At 44.1% G+C, this 22,973-nt stretch overlaps 1 protein-coding gene across 1 annotated transcript in view; it reads right to left on the bottom strand.

Moving 5' to 3' along the window:
- Positions 1-1,386, bottom strand: part of LOC311241121 (uncharacterized protein) — a 56,805-nt gene extending 55,419 nt beyond the window's left edge. The window contains exon 1 of the mRNA XM_084329823.1: positions 858-1,386. Within this exon, the coding sequence (XP_084185949.1) occupies positions 858-1,214 (357 nt within the window). The 5' untranslated portion in view covers positions 1,215-1,386. The remainder of the gene's footprint in view (positions 1-857) is intronic.
- Positions 1,387-22,973: the final 21,587 nt, after the last annotated feature.

Genomic DNA, 22,973 nt, shown 5'->3' with positions numbered 1-22,973 from the left:
TATCGGAAAATATCGGTATCGGTTTAAAAAAAATAAAAAAACAATAACAATATTTGTTATATATATATCCAGTGAAATGATTAGTTACCTGAAATTATTCCGTTTTTTGGACGGGGAAACCCTGCATATATCGGTATCGGTTGATATCGGTTGATATCGGTATCGGAAATTAAGAGTTGGACAATATCGGAATATCGGTATCGGTAAAAAAGCCAATATCGAGCATCCCTAGTTAAGCCCATTAAGAGCAGAGGACCAGGTCGCTACGGACACCTGTGCTGTGCAGCTTATATACGCTCTTGTTTATACATGCGTTTATACAACAGTGTGCTTTTTGGACACGTTTTTAGGACAACGTTAAACATTAACATTCACTTCAGACACTTTTAATTAAACTACAAAATAGTTGTATCTATTTATTACAAAAAAATTTGCACTACATCCCTACAATACATAATTTTAAGAAGCTGCTTTTGTACTTTATTGTTTTGCATTTTGTACTTTAGTTAGTTTGTATATTTTTGTATATTGTTTGGACTTTATTCTTTTTACTTTTCACTGTATAAAGCACAATCTCAGGGGGGGGGGGCTCATACAGAACCAAGCATTTCACTGTAATGTACATGTACCTTATATGTGACAAATAAAATTATTGTTTGCATTTTGTACTTCACTTTGTACTTTTAGTTTGTATATTTTTGTATAGTGTTTGTTGGACTTTATTCTTTTTACTTTTCACTGTATGAAGCACAATCTCAGGGGGGCTCATATAACCAAGCATTTCACTGTAATGTACATGTACCTTATTATTTATATGAGTAAAACAAATAAAACAAAACTTGATCTTGAAAACGCACCTCGACTTTGGCGTGGTGCACGGGGACGATGACTTCAGGTTCCTCCACAGCTCCGATCTCCTCCACCACGGGAGCCGCCACGGGAGCCGCCACCACGGGAGCCGCCACCACGGGAGCAGCCACCACGGGCACTTCTTTGACCACCGGCGGCGGGGGCTTCTCCACCTTGGCCGGCTCGTAATGCGTCACCTTGCCCAGGGCTCTGGACGGGGGGATAGTGTTTCCATAGTCGACCTCCTGCTTCTTCTTCTCGACGGGCGCCTCGCTCTTCTTCTTGTTCAGGTAATTAGATGCGAAATAGATGGCAGCAGCCGTGAATAAAAGTGCGGGGATGATGACAGCCGGGTCGAGATCCATCTTCTCTGCGAGGTTGTGTACAAAAAAAAAAAAAAAAAAAACGTTAGAAAAGAAAAATGTTACGTGTTGTTGTATAAAAGTGTGTCCGTGGTGGTGGTGGTGTGCGAAGTGTCCCTTCTTCTCCTCCCCGGTGTGAGTGCTGCTCAGCGCGTCGTCGTCCCGCACACTCTCGTCCGCGTCCACGGACTGATCAGATAAACCTGCGCGCTTCACACGCAGCGTCATAGAGCAATAGTATCCATCTGCAGAACGTCAGCCCCAGAGCTCTCAGTCCCCGCGCTGTCAGGCCCCACGCTGTCAGGCCCCTCAGGAATTTGCCCGCTCAGCAGCGCCACCCACCCAATGGCTGAATTGGAGTATTGCACTGTGCAGGTTTGATTGATTGATTGATTGATTGATTGATTGATTGATTGATTGATTGATTGAAAACTTTATTAACAGATTGCAGAATGGGTACAATACAGTACGGCTCAATACACACAATTGTTAAGGGGATGCAGACCAGAGAAAGACTTTCGTCTTGTTTACATCAGGGTCCCCCATTTTCAATTCATCATAACATATATGACATACATGACATACAGATAGACAGTACTATACATTTATGACATATCAGATTTACAAATACAGTACTGTTTGTGATACAAAAAAGAGAGTATATACATTTGACGAAGAAACTGTACATTGGAGGAGGTTGGGTAGGTGGGGTGGAGGGGGGGGTGGATAGGTGGGGGGGGGCAAACTGCAAACTGTACATTGGAGGTGGTTGGGTGGGGGGGGGGGTTGGGTAGGCGGGTGGGGGGTAACTGTACATTGGATTATCGGCGAAACCTTACTTGGTCCCAAGAAGAGGGTCTCGTGTATTATTGGGTTAGGACATTTACTGTACATTGGAGGGGTTTGGGTTAGGATCTGATCGTTACACTGACACTATGTCTATTTGTATTCATTTGTTTTTTCTTGATTTGGAGTAGTGGAAATATCTTTAATAATATTTGGAACGGCGTGTGTCTGGGGGACAAAAGCATTGGGATGTGTGTCGGTATCTTACCAGTAACTGCATTTGCGATTTGTCAAAGCTGGACAACCCACAGGTAGTTTTTTACTGTACTGTACCCATTCTGCAATCTGTTAAATAAACGCATCGCAGATCTGCCCGCGGATCTGCAATGTACAGTGTACAGTGTACAGTACTGTCTATCTGTATGTCGTGTGTCATATATGTTATGATGAATTGAAAATGGGGGACCCTGATGTAAACAAGACGAAGGTCTTTCTCTGGTCTGCATCCCCTTAACAATTGTATGTATTGAGCTGTACTGTACTGTACCCAGAGAGCAGTCGCATTTTTTATCTCTCCTCCCTGCCCTCCAAGGCCTCCTCTACCCTCCTCCCTGCAGCCGCCTTTATCTCCGTACACCAGCGCTGTCTTTCTGCTTCTCTCGACGGTGTGGACTCTAAGCTGCAATTAATAACGGTGTGGATCCCTAATTACAACTGCCTTACAACTGCCTCCTTGACGGTGTGGACATTCTACTTTTTCTTCAATATTCCTGACTTCCCACTCAGTCAATCAATGGATCAACTAGTAAGCTGGAGTTTTGCAGCAGTGGATCGAATCTTCTCTTCAAGAAAACAAAGTGCGACCGAACCATTATGTCCGATAGGGACATTCCAGGCCGAGTTTGCAATTGACAGTTGGAATAATTGGCGATCAATATGCCTATATTCTATTGAGATTGAAGATGTTGAGGATCTGTATCTCCTCGTCATCTTCCTGATCGGTTGGGGAGCGATCGCAATTTGGATTTGGATTTGCTGCCGTCAAGTAGTAGCACGATTGGAAAATGCCCACATTGAACTGACAAAGCGGCTCGCTCAACATACAGCCGATGAACAATGTAGGGGTCAAATAATGTTGGGGGTCGCGCAGGACATTAGGACCGCAACAAAGAAGATGCAAGATCTGGATTAAATTAAAGCATTACAGGAATCATTGTAACCTGCTTCAACCCACCCCCCCCCCCCACCCCCCGCCACGTAACTCAAGTCTGTGGAAGAAAAGAAGGAATGTTTCGAGGTCAATGAAAGAGGCCGAGGAGAAGAAGTCAAGATAAGACCTGGTTTATGACGTCCGTACCCATCGCAACCAAGGACGGGACAGTATCTGACTGTCTGAAGATAAGATGGATGGCCCCCCCCCCCCCCCCCTCCCCATCCTCACGCAAACCTCCCCCCCACGAGCACGACTGGCGACGTGCACGGAAGGAGGGGTGGATCCCTCGACTGCCTCACACGCCCAAAACCCTAAGCCACTACCCTCTCCTTAACTCCCACCCCCCACTCTCCGCCCTCCCTCCCATCCCCCAAATTCCCTCCCCCGAGGGTGCTTCCTGAAGCTCACTGACTTTCGACATAAATGAACATTGTATCAACAAATGTGCTTTGTTTTGTATTAATTTAGGGTTGTGCCATTATTATTATGCAAAGATAATAATTGTGATTAATTCTGTAATGAGTTGTGTGTTTCTAGCATCCTTGACACCCAAGGACAACGATGGAAATAAGTCAAGAGGCTTTTACGTTACTATCCTTGACAGCAATGTATGCTGGATTAATGATCTGTATATGTTGTGGAGTCTAAATAAAAACCTGAAACCTGACCCATTCTGCAATCTGTTAATAAAGTTTTCAATCAATCAATCAAACCCGCACAGTGCAATACTCCAATTCAGCCATTGGCAATTCAGCCATTGGGTGGGTGGCGCTGCTGAGCGGGCCTGTGACGGTCTCGTGACCCAAATTCCTGAGGGGCCTGACAGCGTGGGGACTGAGAGTGCTGGGGCTGACGTTCTGCAGATGGATGCTTCTCTCATAGAGACCACCGCAACACTTCCGGTATTTTGAGCTCATGGGAGAGAGCGGAGAGCTCCATGTAACGCGGAAGTGCAGTGGTCTATAGACCACAGAATGAATGAATGAATGAATAAATGAATGAATGAATGAATGAATGAATGAATGAATGAATTAATGAATTAATGAAAATGAACGAATGATTTGAACGGATTATTATTCTGCAAAATTAACATATTGCAGAATGGGTACAATACAGTACGGCTCAATACACACAATTGTTAAGGGGATGCAGACCAGAGAAAGACGTTTGTCTTGTTTACATCAGGGTCCCCCATTTTCAATTCATATTGACATAGGGACATACAGGTATTTAGTACCGATACATTTGTGACATATACGGTATTCAAATATACAGTACTGTTACCCATAGATCCTGACAGAGTATATACATATGATGGGGAGGGGACTGTACATTAGGAGGGGGTGGGTGGGAGAGAAATATACATACGGTGGTGAGGAAACTGTACATTTGGAGGGGGTGGGTGGGAGAGAAATATACATACGGTGGGGAGAGAATATATACATGCGGTGGGGAGGAGACTGTCTATTAGGAGGGGGTGGGGGGTTTGGACATTTACGGTGGCCAGTTTCGAATCTGAGAGGGGCACATTGTCTGGGCATCGCTGGCACATCATCTCCTGCACTGCACTTCCGCATTACTTGGAGCTTGTGAGGAGATTGCGGGGGGAGGAAATGAATGAATGTGGATGAGAGCCGTGATGTAAGTGGTTGCAGATACGGCTGTGGGGGCGCTAGAGACATGATGCAATAGACTTTTATGCGCCTGAATCTCCTGAACACGGCGCGACCCATTCCTAATCAATCAGAACTAAATCGGCCGAGCTTTAGTCACTTTTTCAGCACCTACTCCCCATACACTCCCTACTCCCCGCTCTACGTCAAATGTATATACTCTCTTTTCTGGACTCTTTTTGTATCACAAACAGTACTGTATTTGCAAATCTGGTATGTCATAAATGTATAGATGTATAGATCTCCTCCCCGATTTCAATGTAACGCGGAAGTGCAGTGGTCTATTCCTTCATTGGACCTGCGCGAGTGTAGTCTTTTACCAACACACTTGCAGTTCCGCGTTCGGGTTCCGCGATCTGATTGGCCGCGCGTTTAGTTCAGTTAGCTGGATAAACCATGGCCACACCCTCGCAAAGAAATCCCAGTACTTCGTTTTTCTAGAGGGGGCTTTTGAAATGTAAAATAATAAACCTAAAATGCTGATACTGAATGAATGAATGAATGACCTTTATTTATATAGCACCCTTCACAGCACGAATGCACAGGGTGCTTTACACTACAGGTTAATATAAAAACACAATAAAAACAAAATCAGAAATAAATGACAATAGACAAACAGCAGTTAAAAACAGTGAAACCAGATAGAAAAAGTAGAATAAAAGAATTTGGATAAAATCATGAGTCACTAATTAAAACAACACTATAGAACAGTGAGGACAAGAAAAAGGCGCCTATGTGTGATCAAAAGCCTGCCTGAACAAATGTGTTTTTAGTTGTTTTTTAAAAGAGTTCTCAGAGGGGGCAGTTCGCAGGTCCAGGGGGAGAGCGTTCCAGAGCCTTGGTGCTGTCACCTCGAAGGCTCGATCACCCCTTGTTTTTAGCCTGGTCCTGGGGATCACTAGGAGGTGCTGATCGGCAGATCTGAGTGAGCGGGTGTTGGTGTAGGGATGGATGAGTTCCGTGATGTAGATAGGGGCCTGACCGTGAAGTGCTCTGAAAGTGAAAGTGAGGACTTTGAAGTGAATTCTATAGTGTACCGGGAGCCAGTGCAGGGATACCAAAATGGGAGTGATGTGACATGATTTTTTTGACCTTGTGAGTAGCCTGGCTGCAGCATTTTGGACCATTTGTAGTTTATCTGTGGATGATTTGGTGAGACAGGTGAAAAGTGAGTTGCAGTAGTCAAGCCTAGAGGAAATAAAAGCATGCACGGATAGTTCTAGTTCAGAGTGAGATATGATGGTGCGCAGTTTTGCAATGTACTGATACCAAAATTTTTTGTTCAGGTGCAGACCTAAACAGTTGCTAACAAATATTACAGGTGAACTGGGGAAGCTGAAATGTTGGCTTGATACTAACAAACTCTCCTTAACACATTGGCGACCACGGTTTGCAGTGTAATATGGTTCTGGACGACCAGGGTTTGTCAACAAACCGATGTACTTTCTAACAGCTATATATATACTTTATAGTATTGCTATCTGTCCATTCTCATTGTCACTTGAGTGCATAAACCGTGCCTTCATAATGGCTTAAAGAAAATAAAAATCCATCGGTTGGTTGGCCATTTCTGTTGTATATATACGAATGAAATAAAACAAACTGCTTAGCATCCGGACTATTACAGAGCATCTATGGATGAAATGGGGGCGGCGGGGGACGCCGATTAATATTATTGATTAGCAATACAGTGTGCGTTCAAGTAGCCACATTCAACTGATCGATCGCTTGCGTGTTAAAACAATGTCCAATCCGGCTGTAATTTTGGGGAAGTGTGTCCTACCGTCAGGCCATGTGATCGCCGGCAGCATTTCGTCATTATTCATCGGAATCTGGTAGATCGATATGTCCATTGGCTGATCATAAATCCCATTATTCCAGGCTGAAATCTGCGTTCGGTAACGTGATCAAAGATGGAGGATGTTCGGCTGGGATCCAGGCTCAAATGAAACGCCCCTAGACAATAAAAAAATTTATTTTCCCATTCGGCCTCAATGATACTGCAGTGGAGCGATGGCGCCCCTAAGAGGATCTGGCCGGTATTGCATGTTTCGGAAATCAATTATGCGGGTAGATCCTGCAAGTCGATCGGGGACCTTAATACCGTTATTAATATGGAATAAAACAATAACAACTTGCCACAAGTTAACTCGTGGCTCTGGTCCTCAACGGGTGGAATCGAAACACGAGTTAACTCGTGGTTGGGCGGCAAAGTGTTAAATATAAGTAAGTCTAAATTTATTTTGTTTGGTAGTAAAAAAAAATACATTCGGATACTCAAGTAGAGATATGCATAGATAATGTTCATCTTGAAAGAGTAAATGAATATACTTTTTTGGGGGTCGTGATAGACCAAAACCTCAGCTGGAAAACTCATATTAACTATGTAAAGAAAAAAACAGCGCGTAGCTTAGGTATCTTAAGAAAAACCAGACACATATTAAATTTGAGATCATTATACACAATTTATTGTACTCTTTTATTACCATATCTAACTTACTGTATAGAAACTTGGGGAAACACATACAAAACTAATCTGAATCCTATTATCATCTTACAGAAAAAGGCAATAAGGGTTGTGAACAATGTTAGTTATCTCCATCCTACAAACACACTGTTTTTTGAACTAAGGGCATTAAAGTTCCTCGACTTAGTTGACCTTAAAACAGCAGAGATAGTTTTTAAAGCTAGTAAAGCTGCCATGTAACTTACAAATGTTGTTTAAAGAACGAGAGGTGACGTATAATTTAAGAAGAACACTCAATTTGAAACAGCCTAGAGCTCGAACCACACTTAAAAGTATGTCTGTGTCAGTTAAAGGAGTGAAACTCTGGAACAATATACCGGATGAAATAAAAAACAGCATGTAGTGGCCTCTTCCTGGGTCCGCTTCTAGTGGCAACCGGGGAGGTGATCCGTACGCGCTCCATCCAAAGAATGGTCTCCACACTTTGAGTTCCGTTATCAGATACTACAGATATCCGATTTATTTAGAAAAGATATTGTTTACATGGGAGAGGTGATCAAAGCGATCCTATTGTTCCTATAAGCGTGGTTCAATACAAAGCGATGTTCAAAGCGTTTCTAAGACTATCCAAAGCGGTCAGAAAACTGTATGCTTTTCCCCGGCTACGCCACCCAGCTGATTCCCATTACTTATTTATGTCCTCAGCTGCGCCGTGGCTGATTCACCCGTCACGTGAACCACCACAATACAACTGAGAATATTCAATTGGCTATACAGATAAACCATAACATTCCCATAAATCATATCCTTCTATTGGAAATAATAATAATAATAATAATAATAATAATAATAATAATAATAATAATAATAATAATAATGATAATAATAATAATACTAATAATAATAATCCATTACAAAAACACTCATATGGCCCTTACACAGCAGGATTTTTTTTTTGTATTTTATTTTTTTATTATCTTTTAAACAAACATAATAAACAAACATGACAACACTCGATAATATATACAAGCATTATTAACAGTGCACATCCAATAAAATCACCATATAGTTAAATGTCTTATACAGGATATACCCCTAATACCTGTTATCTAATACCCTACACATATTATGCTCTAGCTCGTACCCCCCCCTCCCGGACCCCCCATTGGATAATCCATCCATTATCCCTCGCTACCAGACATTACCATTATATGCTAGCTTTTATTTTCTCCACCACTTCTAACCACAATGTCATTTTGGATTCATTGAGACCCAAAATTCTTGCTGTAGATATTTCTTGATAAATCACATCGAGATATGTAATAATCCAGACCTTTCGGCAAATTTTTTCCGGTTAGAACCATCGTGATGCTATCAGCTTTTTAGCCACTGTGATACCCGATAAAACCAATCTCTTTAGCTGTGGGTGTACTGCACACTCAAAAACATCATCCATATTATTCTGGGGTCCTGCACCGAGTTTGCATTCTCCCGTAGGAATACTGTAAGAGCTTCTTTGAGTTGTGTAATGAATTCCTTGTTATTAAGCAGCATCGAGTTAAATCGCCATCTTGGGGCTCGGGAAGATACTATACCAAATGTTCCTTTAGCAGGAGTATTTTTAAGTTTAAAAAGATGTTTAAAAACAGGGTTCTAGAATCTTATAGTAAAATTTAACCTACAATCTGTTTTTCTCTACCATGAAACTCTGGTATTGCAGATTCATTTTTGATTTTCCTATGTTGGCTTATGTTCTTTTCAGGAACGGTGTTGTTGATTGTTGATTGTTGATTTATTTTTTTGTTTGTTATATTTTGAAAACTTTAACTTTTTTGAATTAGTTTTTCGAATTAAGGGTAGCTTGCTCTATAAGCCTTCTGCTTCAAACCTATCCTTTTCATTTGTTTATTTGTAAAAATGTTCGAAAAATTATTTGTTTGTTTAGTTATTTGTATTTGTAAACATTCGAAATAAATAATTCATTCATTCATTCATTCATTCATTCATTCATTCATACTAAATTTACTTTGTCCTAAATAATGCACGTTATTATACGGCACTCGCGAGGTGCGATATACACATTATGTGGTTATTTTAATAATGCGCAGCATTGCAAATGTGAATCCCGCGGGGATGTTTTTAATGAATGAAACCCATCGCTCGTTTGCCTCTGATTCCTTTCATATTCTCCGCTGTGGATGTTTAACGGAGCGCCTGGATTTTGTTTCATTCAAGCATAAATTGAAGTCTTCATGCATGGATTGTGGATATGAATTACGACAAATCTGAATATGTCGATTGTTGAATTGTCACTGTCACTCACACGTTATTGTGATATTGTAACTGGGATTAAAATGTTTGAGGAGATGCGCTGTTTGATTTGATGACGTGGACGTGACTTGAGAAAATTAATGAGCAAATGCAAGCCTTTGACATTTTGATGAATGCATTTGAGAAAATGCATTTATCTGTTCAAGCACTGTTAGTGTTATCTGATGATGAACAAGAAGGTGATTAACACTTTAAGGACCAGCCACGAGTTTATACGTGTTACGGTGCCATGCGTTGTGGACCAGAGCCACGAGTTAACTCGTGGCAAGTTGTTATTGTTTTATTCCATATTAATAACCGTATTAACGTCCCCGATCGACTCTGGGGACCTACCCGCATATTTGATTTCGGCAACATGCAATACCGGCCAGATCCTGGCTTCAGAACATCCCACTCCACTGACACATGCCTTCTCTATTTGAACGACCACATCAAGCAAGAGGTGGACGCGGGCAAATACTGCGGCATGGTCATGCTAGACCTACAAAAGGCCTTCGACACTGACAATCACTCCATTCTGATTGACAAGCTAAAAGCAATTGGTTTTGATAGTTTATCAGTGAGCTGGATACAATCCTACCTGGAGGGGAGAGAACAGATGGTGGAGGTAAACGGTACCCTATCCCCCCCCTCACAGTGAACTGTGGTGTTCCACAAGGAAGCATACTAGGACCACTACTGTTCCTAATTTATGCAAATGACATGTCGTCAGCTTGTGACTGCAACTTGTTCCTGTTTGCGGACGACTCAGCCCTGCTGGTCTCTGACAAGAACAAGTTACAGGTTGAAAAAACCCTCAGCTCGGAACTAGGCAAAATCTGCATATGGCTCGCCGACAACAAACTATCATTACACATGGGCAAAACAGAGTCCATTCTCTTCGGTTCAAATAACAAACTCAGCAAAACCGACGGCTTCTCAGTTACAGTGGGTGACAATATTGTCACAAGGAAAGATGAAATTACCTACCTGGGTTCCATCCTAGAGGCTAATCTTTCCTGTGACAAAATGGCATCCAATGTAATAAAAAAAGTCAATCAACGAACTCGATTCTTGTACCGGATCTCCTCCCTGGTAAACAAGAATACCCTGAAGACTCTGGCAGGAGCACTCATTCAAGGGTACTACGACTATGCTTGCACCTCATGGTACCAAAGCACCTCAAAGGCACTAAAAACCAAATTACAAACATCTCAAAACAAACTAGTCAGACTACTGCTTGACCTGACTCCTAGAACCCACCTCACCCCTGCACACTTTGCCAACCTAGGATGGCTTAGAGTAGACGACAGAGTACAGCAACTTGCAATGGGCCTGGTCTACAAGATACACTACACGACCAAGGTACCCATGTACATGTCAAAATACTTCCCAAAGGTCAGTGAATACCACGATCACAACACCAGAGGGAGCTCCACAAATCATGTAAAACCCAGATTCGGCTCAAACAAGGGACTAAACACGTTTCGCAATTATGCCACAACAATGTGGAACGCCCTACCCAAAGCTGTAAAGGAATGTGAATCACTACCCACCTTCAAAAACACTCTCAAAGAACACCTACGGGAGACTGCAATTCAAAACTGGCCCCTACTAATGTCCTAACCCAGTTGTACAATAAAGACCAAGCATGGCTTTGTCAGTATTCCAATGTACAGCCCCACCCAACCCCACCCCACCTACCCAACCTCCTCCAATGTACAGTTTCTATGTCAAATGTATGTCAGTATTCCAATGTACAGTGTCCCCCCCCCCCACCTCCAATGAACAGCCCCACCCCACCTACCCAACCTCCCCAATGCACAGTTTCTATGTCAAATGTATATACACTCTTTTTCTGGATTTTTTTAGTATCACAAACAGTACTGTATTTGAAAATCTGGTATGTCATAAATGTATAGATGTAGCAGTACTGTCTATCTGTATGTCGTGTGTGTCATATGATGAATTGAAAATGGGGGACCCTGATGGAAACAAGACGAAAGTCTTTCTCAGGTCTGCATCCTCTTAACAATTGTATGTATTGAGCTGTACTGTACTGTACCCATTCTGCAATCTGTTAATAAACTTTTCAATCAATCAATCAATCAATCATCCTCATTGAGGCCGATTGGGGAAAACATTTTTTTACTGTCTGTGGGTGTTTCATTTGAGCCTGGATCCCAAAACGAACATCATCCATCTTTGATCACATTTGGAAGCGCAGATTTCAGCCTGGAATAATGGGATTTATGATCAGCCAATGGACATATCGATCTACCAGATGCCAATGTATTATGACGAAATGCTGCCGGCGATCACATGGGCTGACGGTAGGATACTATTCACCCAAATTACAGCCGGATTGGAGCTTGTTTTAAAACGCAACGTGATCGATCAGTGAAAATGGCTACTTGAACGCACACTGTATTGCTAATCAATAATAGTAATCGGCGTCCCCCGCCGCCCCCATTTCATCCATAGATGCTCTGTAATAGTCCGGATGCTACGCAGTTTGTTTTATTTCATTCGTATATATACAACAGAAATGGCGTTTGATATAACGTGACTAGCCTTTAGCCTCATATCTAGCTCCCCAGAAAAAAGACGAGGCGAAAACTGCGATAAACCTTATATTCACGGCGCTATAAAATGACAACCAACCGATGGATTTTTATTTTCTTTAAGCCATTATGAAGGCACGGTTTATGCACACAGGTGACAATGAGAATGGACAGATAGCAATACTATAAAGTATATATATAGCTGTTAGAAAGTACATCGGTTTTGTTGACAAAGCTCGGTCCTCTGGACTATAAATCGCAGCAGGACTTTGGTCGCCAAAGTGTTAACATGACTGGTGTCACTGGTATAAACCAAAGGTTAATCAATTCAATGCATGTATGGATGATGTCCGAAACAGATTAAAACCTGATTAATAGTGAAACTGTATATAGCCTCCCTCCAAGCCTCTCTGACACGTTATTTCGGGGGTCGAGCCTTGAAAACTTTGGGAACCATGTATTTATATATAAAGTACATGATACCTAAGCTGAGTGCATACAGTACAGATATCCTCATAAGTATCTATTAATTCGTATCAAAATTAGATACTCTTTGGGCTTGTTTGTATCTTATTCTGAACGAGTTTAACTATAATGTGTATATCGCACCTCGCGAGCGCCGTATATATAACGTGCATTATTTAGGACAAAGTAAATTTAGTATCAGCATTTTAGGTCTATTATTTTACATTTCAAAAGCCCCCTCTAGAAAAACGAAGCACAAAAACATAATTCAGAATGGTATAATGGGATCTAGACTGTGAGAATTATTTCAGGAAGTGAGCTGGGATTTCTTTGCGAGGGTGTGGCCATGGTTTATCCAGCTAACTGAACTAAACGCGCGGCCAATCAGATCGCTGAACCCGAACGCAGAACTGCAAGTGTGTTGGTAAAAGACTACACGCGACCTGCGTAGGTCGAAGTGCGTTTTAAAGAGGCATTGATTGATTGATTGAACACTTTAATGAACAGATTGCAGAATGGGTACAGTACAGTACAACTCAATACACACAATTGTTAAGGGGATGCAGATCAGAGAAAGACTTTCGTCTTGTTTACATCAGGGTCCCCCATTTTCAATTCATAATGAACCAGACTAGAGACACCATTCTACATCAAAACAACAGAGTTCTGACATTTACATTTAGCTGACGCTTTTATCCAAAGCGACTGACAAGTTCTGTACGACAAGTCATCAGGAAGGGCACAACTCTATCAGCTGACTAACAATGTTCATCAAAGTGTTGACATTGCATTGATATTGCCTTCTCATCCTCACAAGTGAACATAAGCATCTTCGTTATCTATCTATATTTATCTAAAGCTATCAATATATCTAAATCACTTCTACATATCTGTAGATACTATATAGCTGTACATATCCCGTACCTACTCTTATACCGCAGGCCAGTATGACTTACTACCATAGTGTCTTTATACCTGTATCACTGTACATATTAACACTACAACTCTGTACATACATCCGATTGCACTATTACTCAGTAGTACTAATTTATATATTTTATACCCAGTTTAATCACCTGTACATTGTATTGCTGTTGCACTTTACTGTTACATTTGCACTCTGGTTAGATGCCAAACGTATTTTCGCTGTACGATGACAATACATTAGAACTTAATCTAATCGTCATTCATAATTCCGCTCCAGGTTATTATAATAAAGCGTTTTTGTTGTAGTTTTGTAGCTACTCCAGCATTGTGTTTGAAAATAGAACAATGACTATGTTATGGTTTGAAACCGACCCCAACAGCACGGCACAGACAGGTAGTTCAGAGTTAGCCAAACACTAGGGCGTATTTATTACAGAATCAAAAATGAGCCAAATAGCAAATCAGAATTAACAAAAAGGAGAATGCTTTCGGCAGAGTTGTCTGCGGCTCTGCAGATCCTCCCGGTTTAGAGGTGGGGAATCGGCGTAGGCGCCACTACCTCTGCGGCTCTGCAGATACTCCCGGATCCAACTCGGGGAGGAAACGGAGAGAGAGAGAGAGTGGTCAATAATCAATCCAACTGTACACAGAGGCAGTGCAGTTCAGTCCTCCTTAGCTGAGTCCAGTATAAATCACAAGTGACTTGATCTTCGGTGTACCAACACACAAGTTAGCAGAGTCCAGTACAAAACAAAACGGTATTTCTTCAGTGTTATCCTAACACACAAATTAGCTGAGTCCAGTACAAAACAAAAACGGTATTTCTTCAGTGTTATCCAAACACACAAAAAACAGATAATGCAAAAGGTTTGTTTCCAAAAACTCACCAAAGCGCAAACGCGTAAAGCGGGCAACGAGGCACAGCTCCAACGGATGATCGAGATGTACACCAGCGGCGACTTCCAAAGACGTCCTGGAGAAGAAGTAGACGAGGCACAACAACGGGGGGAACAGGCAATAGCAGTAGTAATCCAAAACGACCTGACAACGATTGATAGAAGTATATGAAGCCTCTGGAGCGCTAATTACAAACTACAACAGGTGCAAGATGGAAATTGGTAATCGCTCCTGAAGCGTGTGGCGGGGAATGGACCAATCATCACAGTACCTTGAAGAAGCGTGTGGCGGGGAATGGGCCAATCCTCACAGACTATGCTTTAAATTTGAGAGTATTTTACATCCATATCGGGTGAACCATATACATGAAAGTACAGATTAGCACACCCCGTGTCCGTGACCGTTTCCTGTCCAATTTTACTATGGAAGTCAATGGAGAGATCGGGACCATAGAGATATATAACTAGATGGTGCGAGGCGGAGTCTCCAGCGTAGTTGACGCATGAATGTCTACGGTGCATGTACTATTGAAATAACCATAGCGTGCTCAATTTTCAACCAATTTACAAACGGATTGGTTTATTACAAAAATTATTAACGTGGCTATGATTCAGGATGCTTGGACATGTTGAAATTATTTTCCTATGAAAGTCCATTATAAGTATGCAGTATGATAACTACATCTCTGACGTCTATAACAAACCAAACCGTTTGAAAATTGGTTGAACATTTTTCATTTAGCAAGCTATGGTTATTTCAATAGTACATGCACCATAGACATTCATGTTATTATGAGTGGGTGTGCTGCCTGTGGCAAGATGGCCACCATGTGTCATCTAGCCTTTATGTCACCCCACTTCTTAGGGACCTGCACTGGCTCCCCATTGCTGCACGTATCCGCTTCAAGGCCCTCAACCTGGCATACCGTGCGGCAAAGGGAACCGCTCCCTCCTACCTCCGGTCAATGGTCTCTAACTACACACCCTCAAGACCCCTACGCTCTGCATCTTCTGGCCGCCTCAGACCTACTCCTATCCGAGCTCCGGGAGGGTCATCAAGGAGAACCTGCCTTTTCTCAGTCCTTGCCCCACAATGGTGGAATGAACTACCCACCCCAGTTAGGACAGCCGAAACCCGTCCAATCTTTCGCCGTCGACTAAAGACGCACTATCACATATATTTAATTTATGTTTTGAAGAGAGGGTCTTTCCTCAGCCTTGGAAAATAGCCAAAGTAACTCCACTACCAAAGAACTGTAAAGAGCCATTTACAGTGTGAGGTTTGGTCCGCTCCCCACCCACACGCTCCGTTCCTTTAAGGTACTTTGTTGATTAATTGCATTCCCCGCCACACGCTCCGTTCCTGTAAGTGCCGTGTTGATTGGTGCTCTCCCCACCACACGCTTCTGTCACAGCTTGTCATCAGCGCCCTGTGGCTTTATATACCCTGATCCCCCTACTATCGATGTTGGATCATTTTGAATAATTCCTGCATTTGCCTGTCTTCCCCGTCGCTGTTCCCCGTCTGTTGCTCTCCAGGACTTTCGTGAAGAATCCCTGTGGAGAACCTGATTTCCCGTTCGGAGCTGCGCCTCGTTATCTGCCCGCTTTACGTGTTGCGCTCTGGTGAGTTTTTGGAAACAGTTCTTTTTGGATCACCAGTTTTTTGTGTGTTTGTGAAACACCGAAGAGATCCCGTTTTTGTTTATACTGTTCTCACCTATTTTTTGTGTTGGATTTACACTTTGGATTACCGTATTGTTTTTTTCTCTGGACTCTGCTAACTGTGTGTGGTACACCGAAGATCAAGTCACTTGGATATTTATTGGATCAGTCACCTCTCTGTTTCTGTTGTTGTGCGCTGGGCTAACTCAGATCTCTCTCTCTCTCCGTTTCCACCGGGAGTGAAAGCTGGGAGGATCTGCAGAGCGGCTTCAGACGTCACAAGCTAATTCCTCACCACCACCTACTGGGAAAATCTGCAGAGCCGCAACAATCTTCACATGCCAGATTCCCCGTTTGTTCGGTTGCTCAACTTAATTCAATCTTGTAACTCTGAAAATAAATACGCCCTTGCTTTGGCTAACTCTGAAACAACTCTCTCTGTGCCGTTGCGCTTGAGGTCGGTTACAAACCCTAACATTACGATCCAACCATGACGACCCCAGCCGACACAGAGAGAGTCAGAACAGCGTTAGCAGTCCAGATAGAGTTAACCAACGACCACAGCCTTCAGCTAGATGCGGCTGCGGCTGCTGTACAGGAACTCCGAGAGCAGGTCCTGCCTATTCAGATATTGTGCCACATTCATCATGCAATGTGAGTTGGTTTTTCGTCATCAACCCAGTCGATTCACTTCAAGGGGAGCCCAAGTGGCTTACATGACTAACTTGCTCTCAGGCCGGGCAGCACAGTGGGTCACTGCCTCCTGGGCAATGGGGGCAGATTTGTTTTTCCTACCCAGACTTCGTGGCTGAGCTCCGCAGGGTTTTCCACCACCCAGCCCGTGGCCAGGACCCTGGAGCCCGGTTGGGTACCTTCCGGCAGGGCAGTGGCGGGGTCACCGACTACGTGCTGGAGTTCAGACTGGCGGCAACGGAGAGCGGTTGGAACGATCAAGCACTTCGTCTCACCTTCATGAGGGGGCTCAACGACGCAGTCAGGGACCAGCTCGCGACCCGTGAGGAACCTGAGTCCCTCGAGGACCTGTTCAGCCTCGCCATTCGCATCGACGTACACCTCCAGGAGAGAAGACGTGAGAGAACCCGACAGGGACCTCCAGAGGTACTCCGGACCCCCGTACTCGTGACGGTACTGCTGGTCGCCCTGCTCCCAACACGACTGGTGGCTCTTTTCCCTCCCGTTCGGTGCCCGAGGAGGAACCCATGCAGCTGGGACGTTCTCATCTTAGCCAAGCTGAACGGGAGGCGAGGTTCAGGTCCGGCCTTTGCCTCTACTGCGGTCGGGATGGACACTGTATCGCCACCGGCCCCACCCGGCCAAAAGACCAGGCTCGCCGGGACCCCGGGAGATCCTGGTGAGCCGTTTTTCTCGTTCCCAGAGCCGTGCACCACCTAGCCGTCTGATGAGCGTCACCCTGGCCTGGGCGGACCAACGGGCCACGGTGGAGGCACTCATTGACTCGGGGGCTGACAAGAGTTTCCTAGACTTCGAGTTTGCTACCCGGGCCAACATTCCACTTGAGGACCTAGTGAGGCCATTGGAGGTATTCGCATTGGACCAACACCGCCTGGCTGACATCACTCAACGCACCTGCCCTGTCCTGCTCACCATTGCTGGTAACCACGTTGAGAGACTCCAGTTTTTTATCACCAGATCCCCTCTTGTCCCAGTAGTCCTGGGCCGGCCCTGGCTCGCGCTGCACGAGCCCCACATCGCCTGGTCCGCCGGTACCATCAAGGGTTGGAGCTCCTCCTGTCATGCCCAGTGTCTTCAGGCGGCGTCCTGTCCCTCGCCCCGGAGATCCGTTGGTGAGCCGCCTCCGGACCTCTCGACCATACCCCCCCGAGTACCACGACCTCATGGAGGTTTTCAGTAAGTCCAGGGCTCAGGCCCTTCCGCCTCACCGGCCTTACGACTGTGCCATCGACCTCCGCTCAGGGGCTCCCCTTCCCGGCAGCCGCCTCTACAGTCTGACCGTCCCGGAGAAGGCAGCGATGGATCAATACATCTCTGAGTCCTTGGAAGCAGGACTCATTTGGCCTTCCTCCTCTCCTGTGGTCGGCCGGTTTCTTCTTTGTTGGGAAGAAGGACGGAGACCTTCGACCCTGCATCGACTATCGCCAGCTCAACGAGATCACCATTAAGAACAAGTATCCTCTACCTCTCATGAACTTCACCTTCGAGCCTCTCACCCAGGCTACCGTCTTTACCAAGCTGGACCTCCGGAGTGCCTACCATCTAGTCCGTATCCGAGAGGGCGATGAATGGAAGATCGCCTTCAAGACTCCCAGGGGCCACTACGAGTACCTGGTGATGCCGTTCGGCCTCACCAACGCTCCGGCGGTATTCCAGGCGCTAATGAACGACATCCTTCGTGACATGCTGGAGGAGTTTGTGGTAGTATACCTAGACGACATCCTCATCTTCTCCAAGACCCTCGAGGAACACATCCAGCATGTCCGCCGTGTGCTGGAGCGCCTCCTCCACAATCGGCTCTTCGTCAAGGCAGAGAAGTGCCGATTCCACTCCGACTCCGTCGATTACCTGGGCTTCATCGTGGAGAGAGGCTTGACCCGAGCTGATCCTCGCAAGATCCAAGCCGTGGAGGAGTGGCCGGAACCCACCTCTCGGAAGGAGTTACAGAGCTTCCTCGGGTTCGCCAACTTCTACCGAAGGTTCATCCGGAACTACAGTCAAGTGGCGGAACCGCTTACCAGACTGACCTCTCCTGCCCTGCCGTTCGACTGGTCCCCAGCGGCGTGTGCTGCGTTCCGCTCCCTCAAGAAGAGGTTCACTTCCGCCCCGATCTTGCTCCATCCAGAACCCAAGAGACAGTTCATCGTTGAGGTGGACGCCTCGGATACTGGACTGGGAGCTATCTTATCCCAGCGGTCGGCAACAGACCAGAAGGTACATGGGCGTTCGACGGCGGGGTCGGGGGGTTCCAGTACCTGGTGGACTGGGAGGGGTACGGTCCGGAGGAACGGAGCTGGGTCTCCCGCCAGCTCATCGTGGATCCCGGCCTGATCACCGACTTCCATCGTGCCCATCCGGGCGAGCCGGGTCGGCCTGGTCGCCGGGTGGCTCCCGTGGAGGGGGGGGTACTGTGAGGTTTGGTCCGCTCCCCACCCACACGCTCCGTTCCTTTAAGGTACTTTGTTGATTAATTGCATTCCCCGCCACACGCTCCGTTCCTGTAAGTGCCGTGTTGATTGGTGCTCTCCCCACCACACGCTTCTGGAGCAATGATCAATTTCATCCCGCAGCTGTCACAGCTTGTCATCAGCGCCCTGTGGCTTTATATACCCTGATCCCCCTACTATCGATGTTGGATCGTTTTGAATAATTCCTGCATTTGCCTGTCTTCCCCGTCGCTGTTCCCTGTCTGTTGCTCTCCAGGACTTTCGTGAAGAATCCCTGTGGAGAACCTGATTTCCCGTTCGGAGCTGCGCCTCGTTATCTGCCCGCTTTACGCGTTGCGCTCTGGTGAGTTTTTGGAAACAGTTCTTTTTGGATCACCAGTTTTTTGTGTGTTTGTGAAACACCGAAGAGATCCCGTTTTTGTTTATACTGTTCTCACCTATTTTTTGTGTTGGATTTACACTTTGGATTACCGTATTGTTTTTTTCTCTGGACTCTGCTAACTGTGTGTGGTACACCGAAGATCAAGTCACTTGGATATTTATTGGATCAGTCACCTCTCTGTTTCTGTTGTTGTGCGCTGGGCTCAGATCTCTCTCTCTCTCCGTTTCCACCGGGAGTGAAAGCTGGGAGGATCTGCAGAGCGGCTTCAGACGTCACAAGCTAATTCCTCACCACCACCTACTGGGAGAATCTGCAGAGCCGCAACAATCTTCACATGCCAGATTCCCCGTTTGTTCGGTTGCTCAACTTAATTCAATCTTGTAACTCTGAAAATAAATACGCCCTTGCTTTGGCTAACTCTGAAACAACTCTCTCTGTGCCGTTGCGCTTGAGGTCGGTTACAAACCCTAACATACAGGTTCAAACAGTAGGCCCATTAATATTTTACCAGTAATAGGTAAGTTATTGGAAGGAATTGTGTTCAAGCTGATTCAAAAGTATTTCAACGAAAACTACATTAATTCTGATTTCCAGCATGCATACAAAGTAGGATACTCTACAGGAACTGCTTTAACATCTCTTACAGATAGCTGGCTACAGCTGATTGATAGGAAGTTAGTTGTGGGTACAGTGCTCTTGGATTTCAGTGCGGCTTTCGACATCATAGATCATGACCTATTATTATTGAAATTACACACATATGGGTTTGAAGACACTGCCATGGAATGGATGAGAAGCTACTTGTCTAATAGACAACAATGTGTTATATTTAATGGTTCCATGTCAAATATGGTAACACTCCAGTGTGGTATTCCCCAAGGAAGTTGTCTTGGACCACTCCTTTACTCTATATTTGTAAATGATATGCCTTATGTATTGGAAAGTGCAGGTACAGCGATTTATGCTGATGATACAACTATATATGCATCCGCTGAGAGCACAGAACAAGTGAATAAGATACTTCAGTGAATTATTTATGATTTCGAATTGGATAACTGAAAACAGACTAAAATTAAATGTAGCAAAAACAAAATGTCTTATACTCGGCTCTAAATATGCCTTAAGGTCGGAGCATAGACTGAGTCTCTCATTACAAGACGCTGGTATTGAACAAGTGAAGGAGGCCAAATTGTTGGGTGTAACTATTGACGAGGCACTACTTTGGTCTACCCAGATTAATAACATGGTTACCAGGATGAGTAGAAACATCTCCATAATAAGAATAAATGCCTACCTCCTAACGAATACAACAATTAAAATGGTAGTACAATCTTTAGTCTTGTCCCATCTTGACTACTGCCCAGCAATTTGGTCTAGCGCGTCAAAGCAAGAGCTTAGTAAACTCCAGCTCACTCAAAATAGAGCTGCCCGACTCGCTCTTCACTGCTCTATAAGGAATAGTGTGGAGGGAATGCATGCTAGACTGTCGTGGATGAGGGTGGAGGAGAGACTAGCATGCAGTTTGATTCGGTTTTTAAAGAACATTTGTACCTTGGGTAAACCCACTCAATTGTATTCTATGCTTTTATCCACCAATGATAGACATGACCATAATACCAGACATGCTTCAAGTAGTCGCTTCACCCTACCTCTGCCTAGAACCAACGCTCTAAAGAAAACTGCAATGTATAGAGCCATAACATACTGGAATAGGATCCCATTACATATTATACGGACGGAAAACAAGGACAGTTTCAAAAAGAAACTCAAAGGAGCCATAATCCGGAAGGAAATTAATATATGTCATGCATGAGTGTAGCTGCAGCCATGTTATCCAAAACTTCTTCTGATTACTTTGTGTTTTTCTTTTCTTTTTAAAGGTATGGTGAAATTGATGTTTTAGTAACATTGATGAGCATTCTAAAAGCAATTCTTAAAAATATTCAATTTTAAAAACAATCTTAAATTGTATTTAACACTGTATTTTGTATTTTGTTTTGTTTTTTGTTCTCCGTTTCTTTGCTTGCATGTCATTTTAGCCATCTTAATTGTTAGTTTCATTGTGTATTGTATGTTGAGTACTGGCTTTTAATAATTAGTAACATTGATGAGCATTCTAAAAGCAATTCTTAAAAATATTCAATTTTAAAAAACAATCTTAAATTGTATTTAACACTGTATTTTGTTTTGTGTTTTCCGTTTCTTTGCTTGCATGTAATTTTAGCCATCTTAATTGTTAGTTTCATTGTGTATTGTATGTTGAGTACTGGCTTTTAATAATTCTGTTTTGCAACAATTGTTTTTGTATGTTTTTTGTGTGGACCCCAAGAAGACTAGCTGGTTGCCATGGCACCAGCTAATGGGGATCCGTAATAAAATCAAAATCAAATCTTCAACCATTATCTGAATAAAAAAGAAAATAAAAAAATCGAACCCTAACTAACCGTACTGTCATGCACTTGTCCAAATAAACTAACCTACTGTAGCACTCAACACTTTGATGAACATTGTTACTCAGCTGATAGAGTTGTGCCCTTCCTGCTGACTTGTCGTACAGAACTTGTAAGTCGCTTTGGATAAAAGCGTCAGCTAAATGACTAAATGTAAAATGTAAATGTCTATGATCGGGACAGGAGAAAGTTACCGACATTGCACGTATCTATACGTCCATTTAGAGTGACAGGAGGGGGGGGGGGCGGTTTATATTCTCTTTGGACCACCGGGGATTGAACAAACAATAACACAAGTCAACTCCATATAGAGTATTGTAATGAAGAGTCCACTGAACACCTACAACCCCATTACATGCATAGGTGGGCCTTAGCTATGTTTCACTCGTCTCAACTGAAACGGGCCCCACTTGCTAGCAGGGCCCTGGATTGACGAAGCAAACACACCCTTTGATTAACTCTCTTTCAAATCCAACCGTTGAGCGCCAAAAACGAGAGATCCTTTTTTCTCTCGATTTTCCCATTCTAAACACTCGCGCGGACCTGCCCGTGTCTCCCCTGGTACCACTGCCTACTTTATAATAGCAATGACGATCAAATCCCGACAGGTGGCAGTATCACCTACCTTTTGAACTGGGTCTCTCAGTGCCTCTGTCTGCAGGAATCCCCTCCCCCTCAAAGTGAAGCAGCACACAGCTATCTGTCACCGACTTTCTCGCCTGAAACCTATTGTTTCTCGTATTCTAGGCACTGGACCCCGATGTAAACAATACCAACGTCTTTTTCTGGTCTTCAGTCTCTTA

The sequence above is a fragment of the Notolepis coatsorum genome (assembly GCF_963971535.1).
Source record: "Notolepis coatsorum genome assembly, chromosome: 14".
Taxonomy (NCBI): Eukaryota; Metazoa; Chordata; class Actinopteri; order Aulopiformes; family Paralepididae; genus Notolepis; species Notolepis coatsorum.
This window is presented reverse-complemented; position numbering and strand designations above follow the sequence as displayed.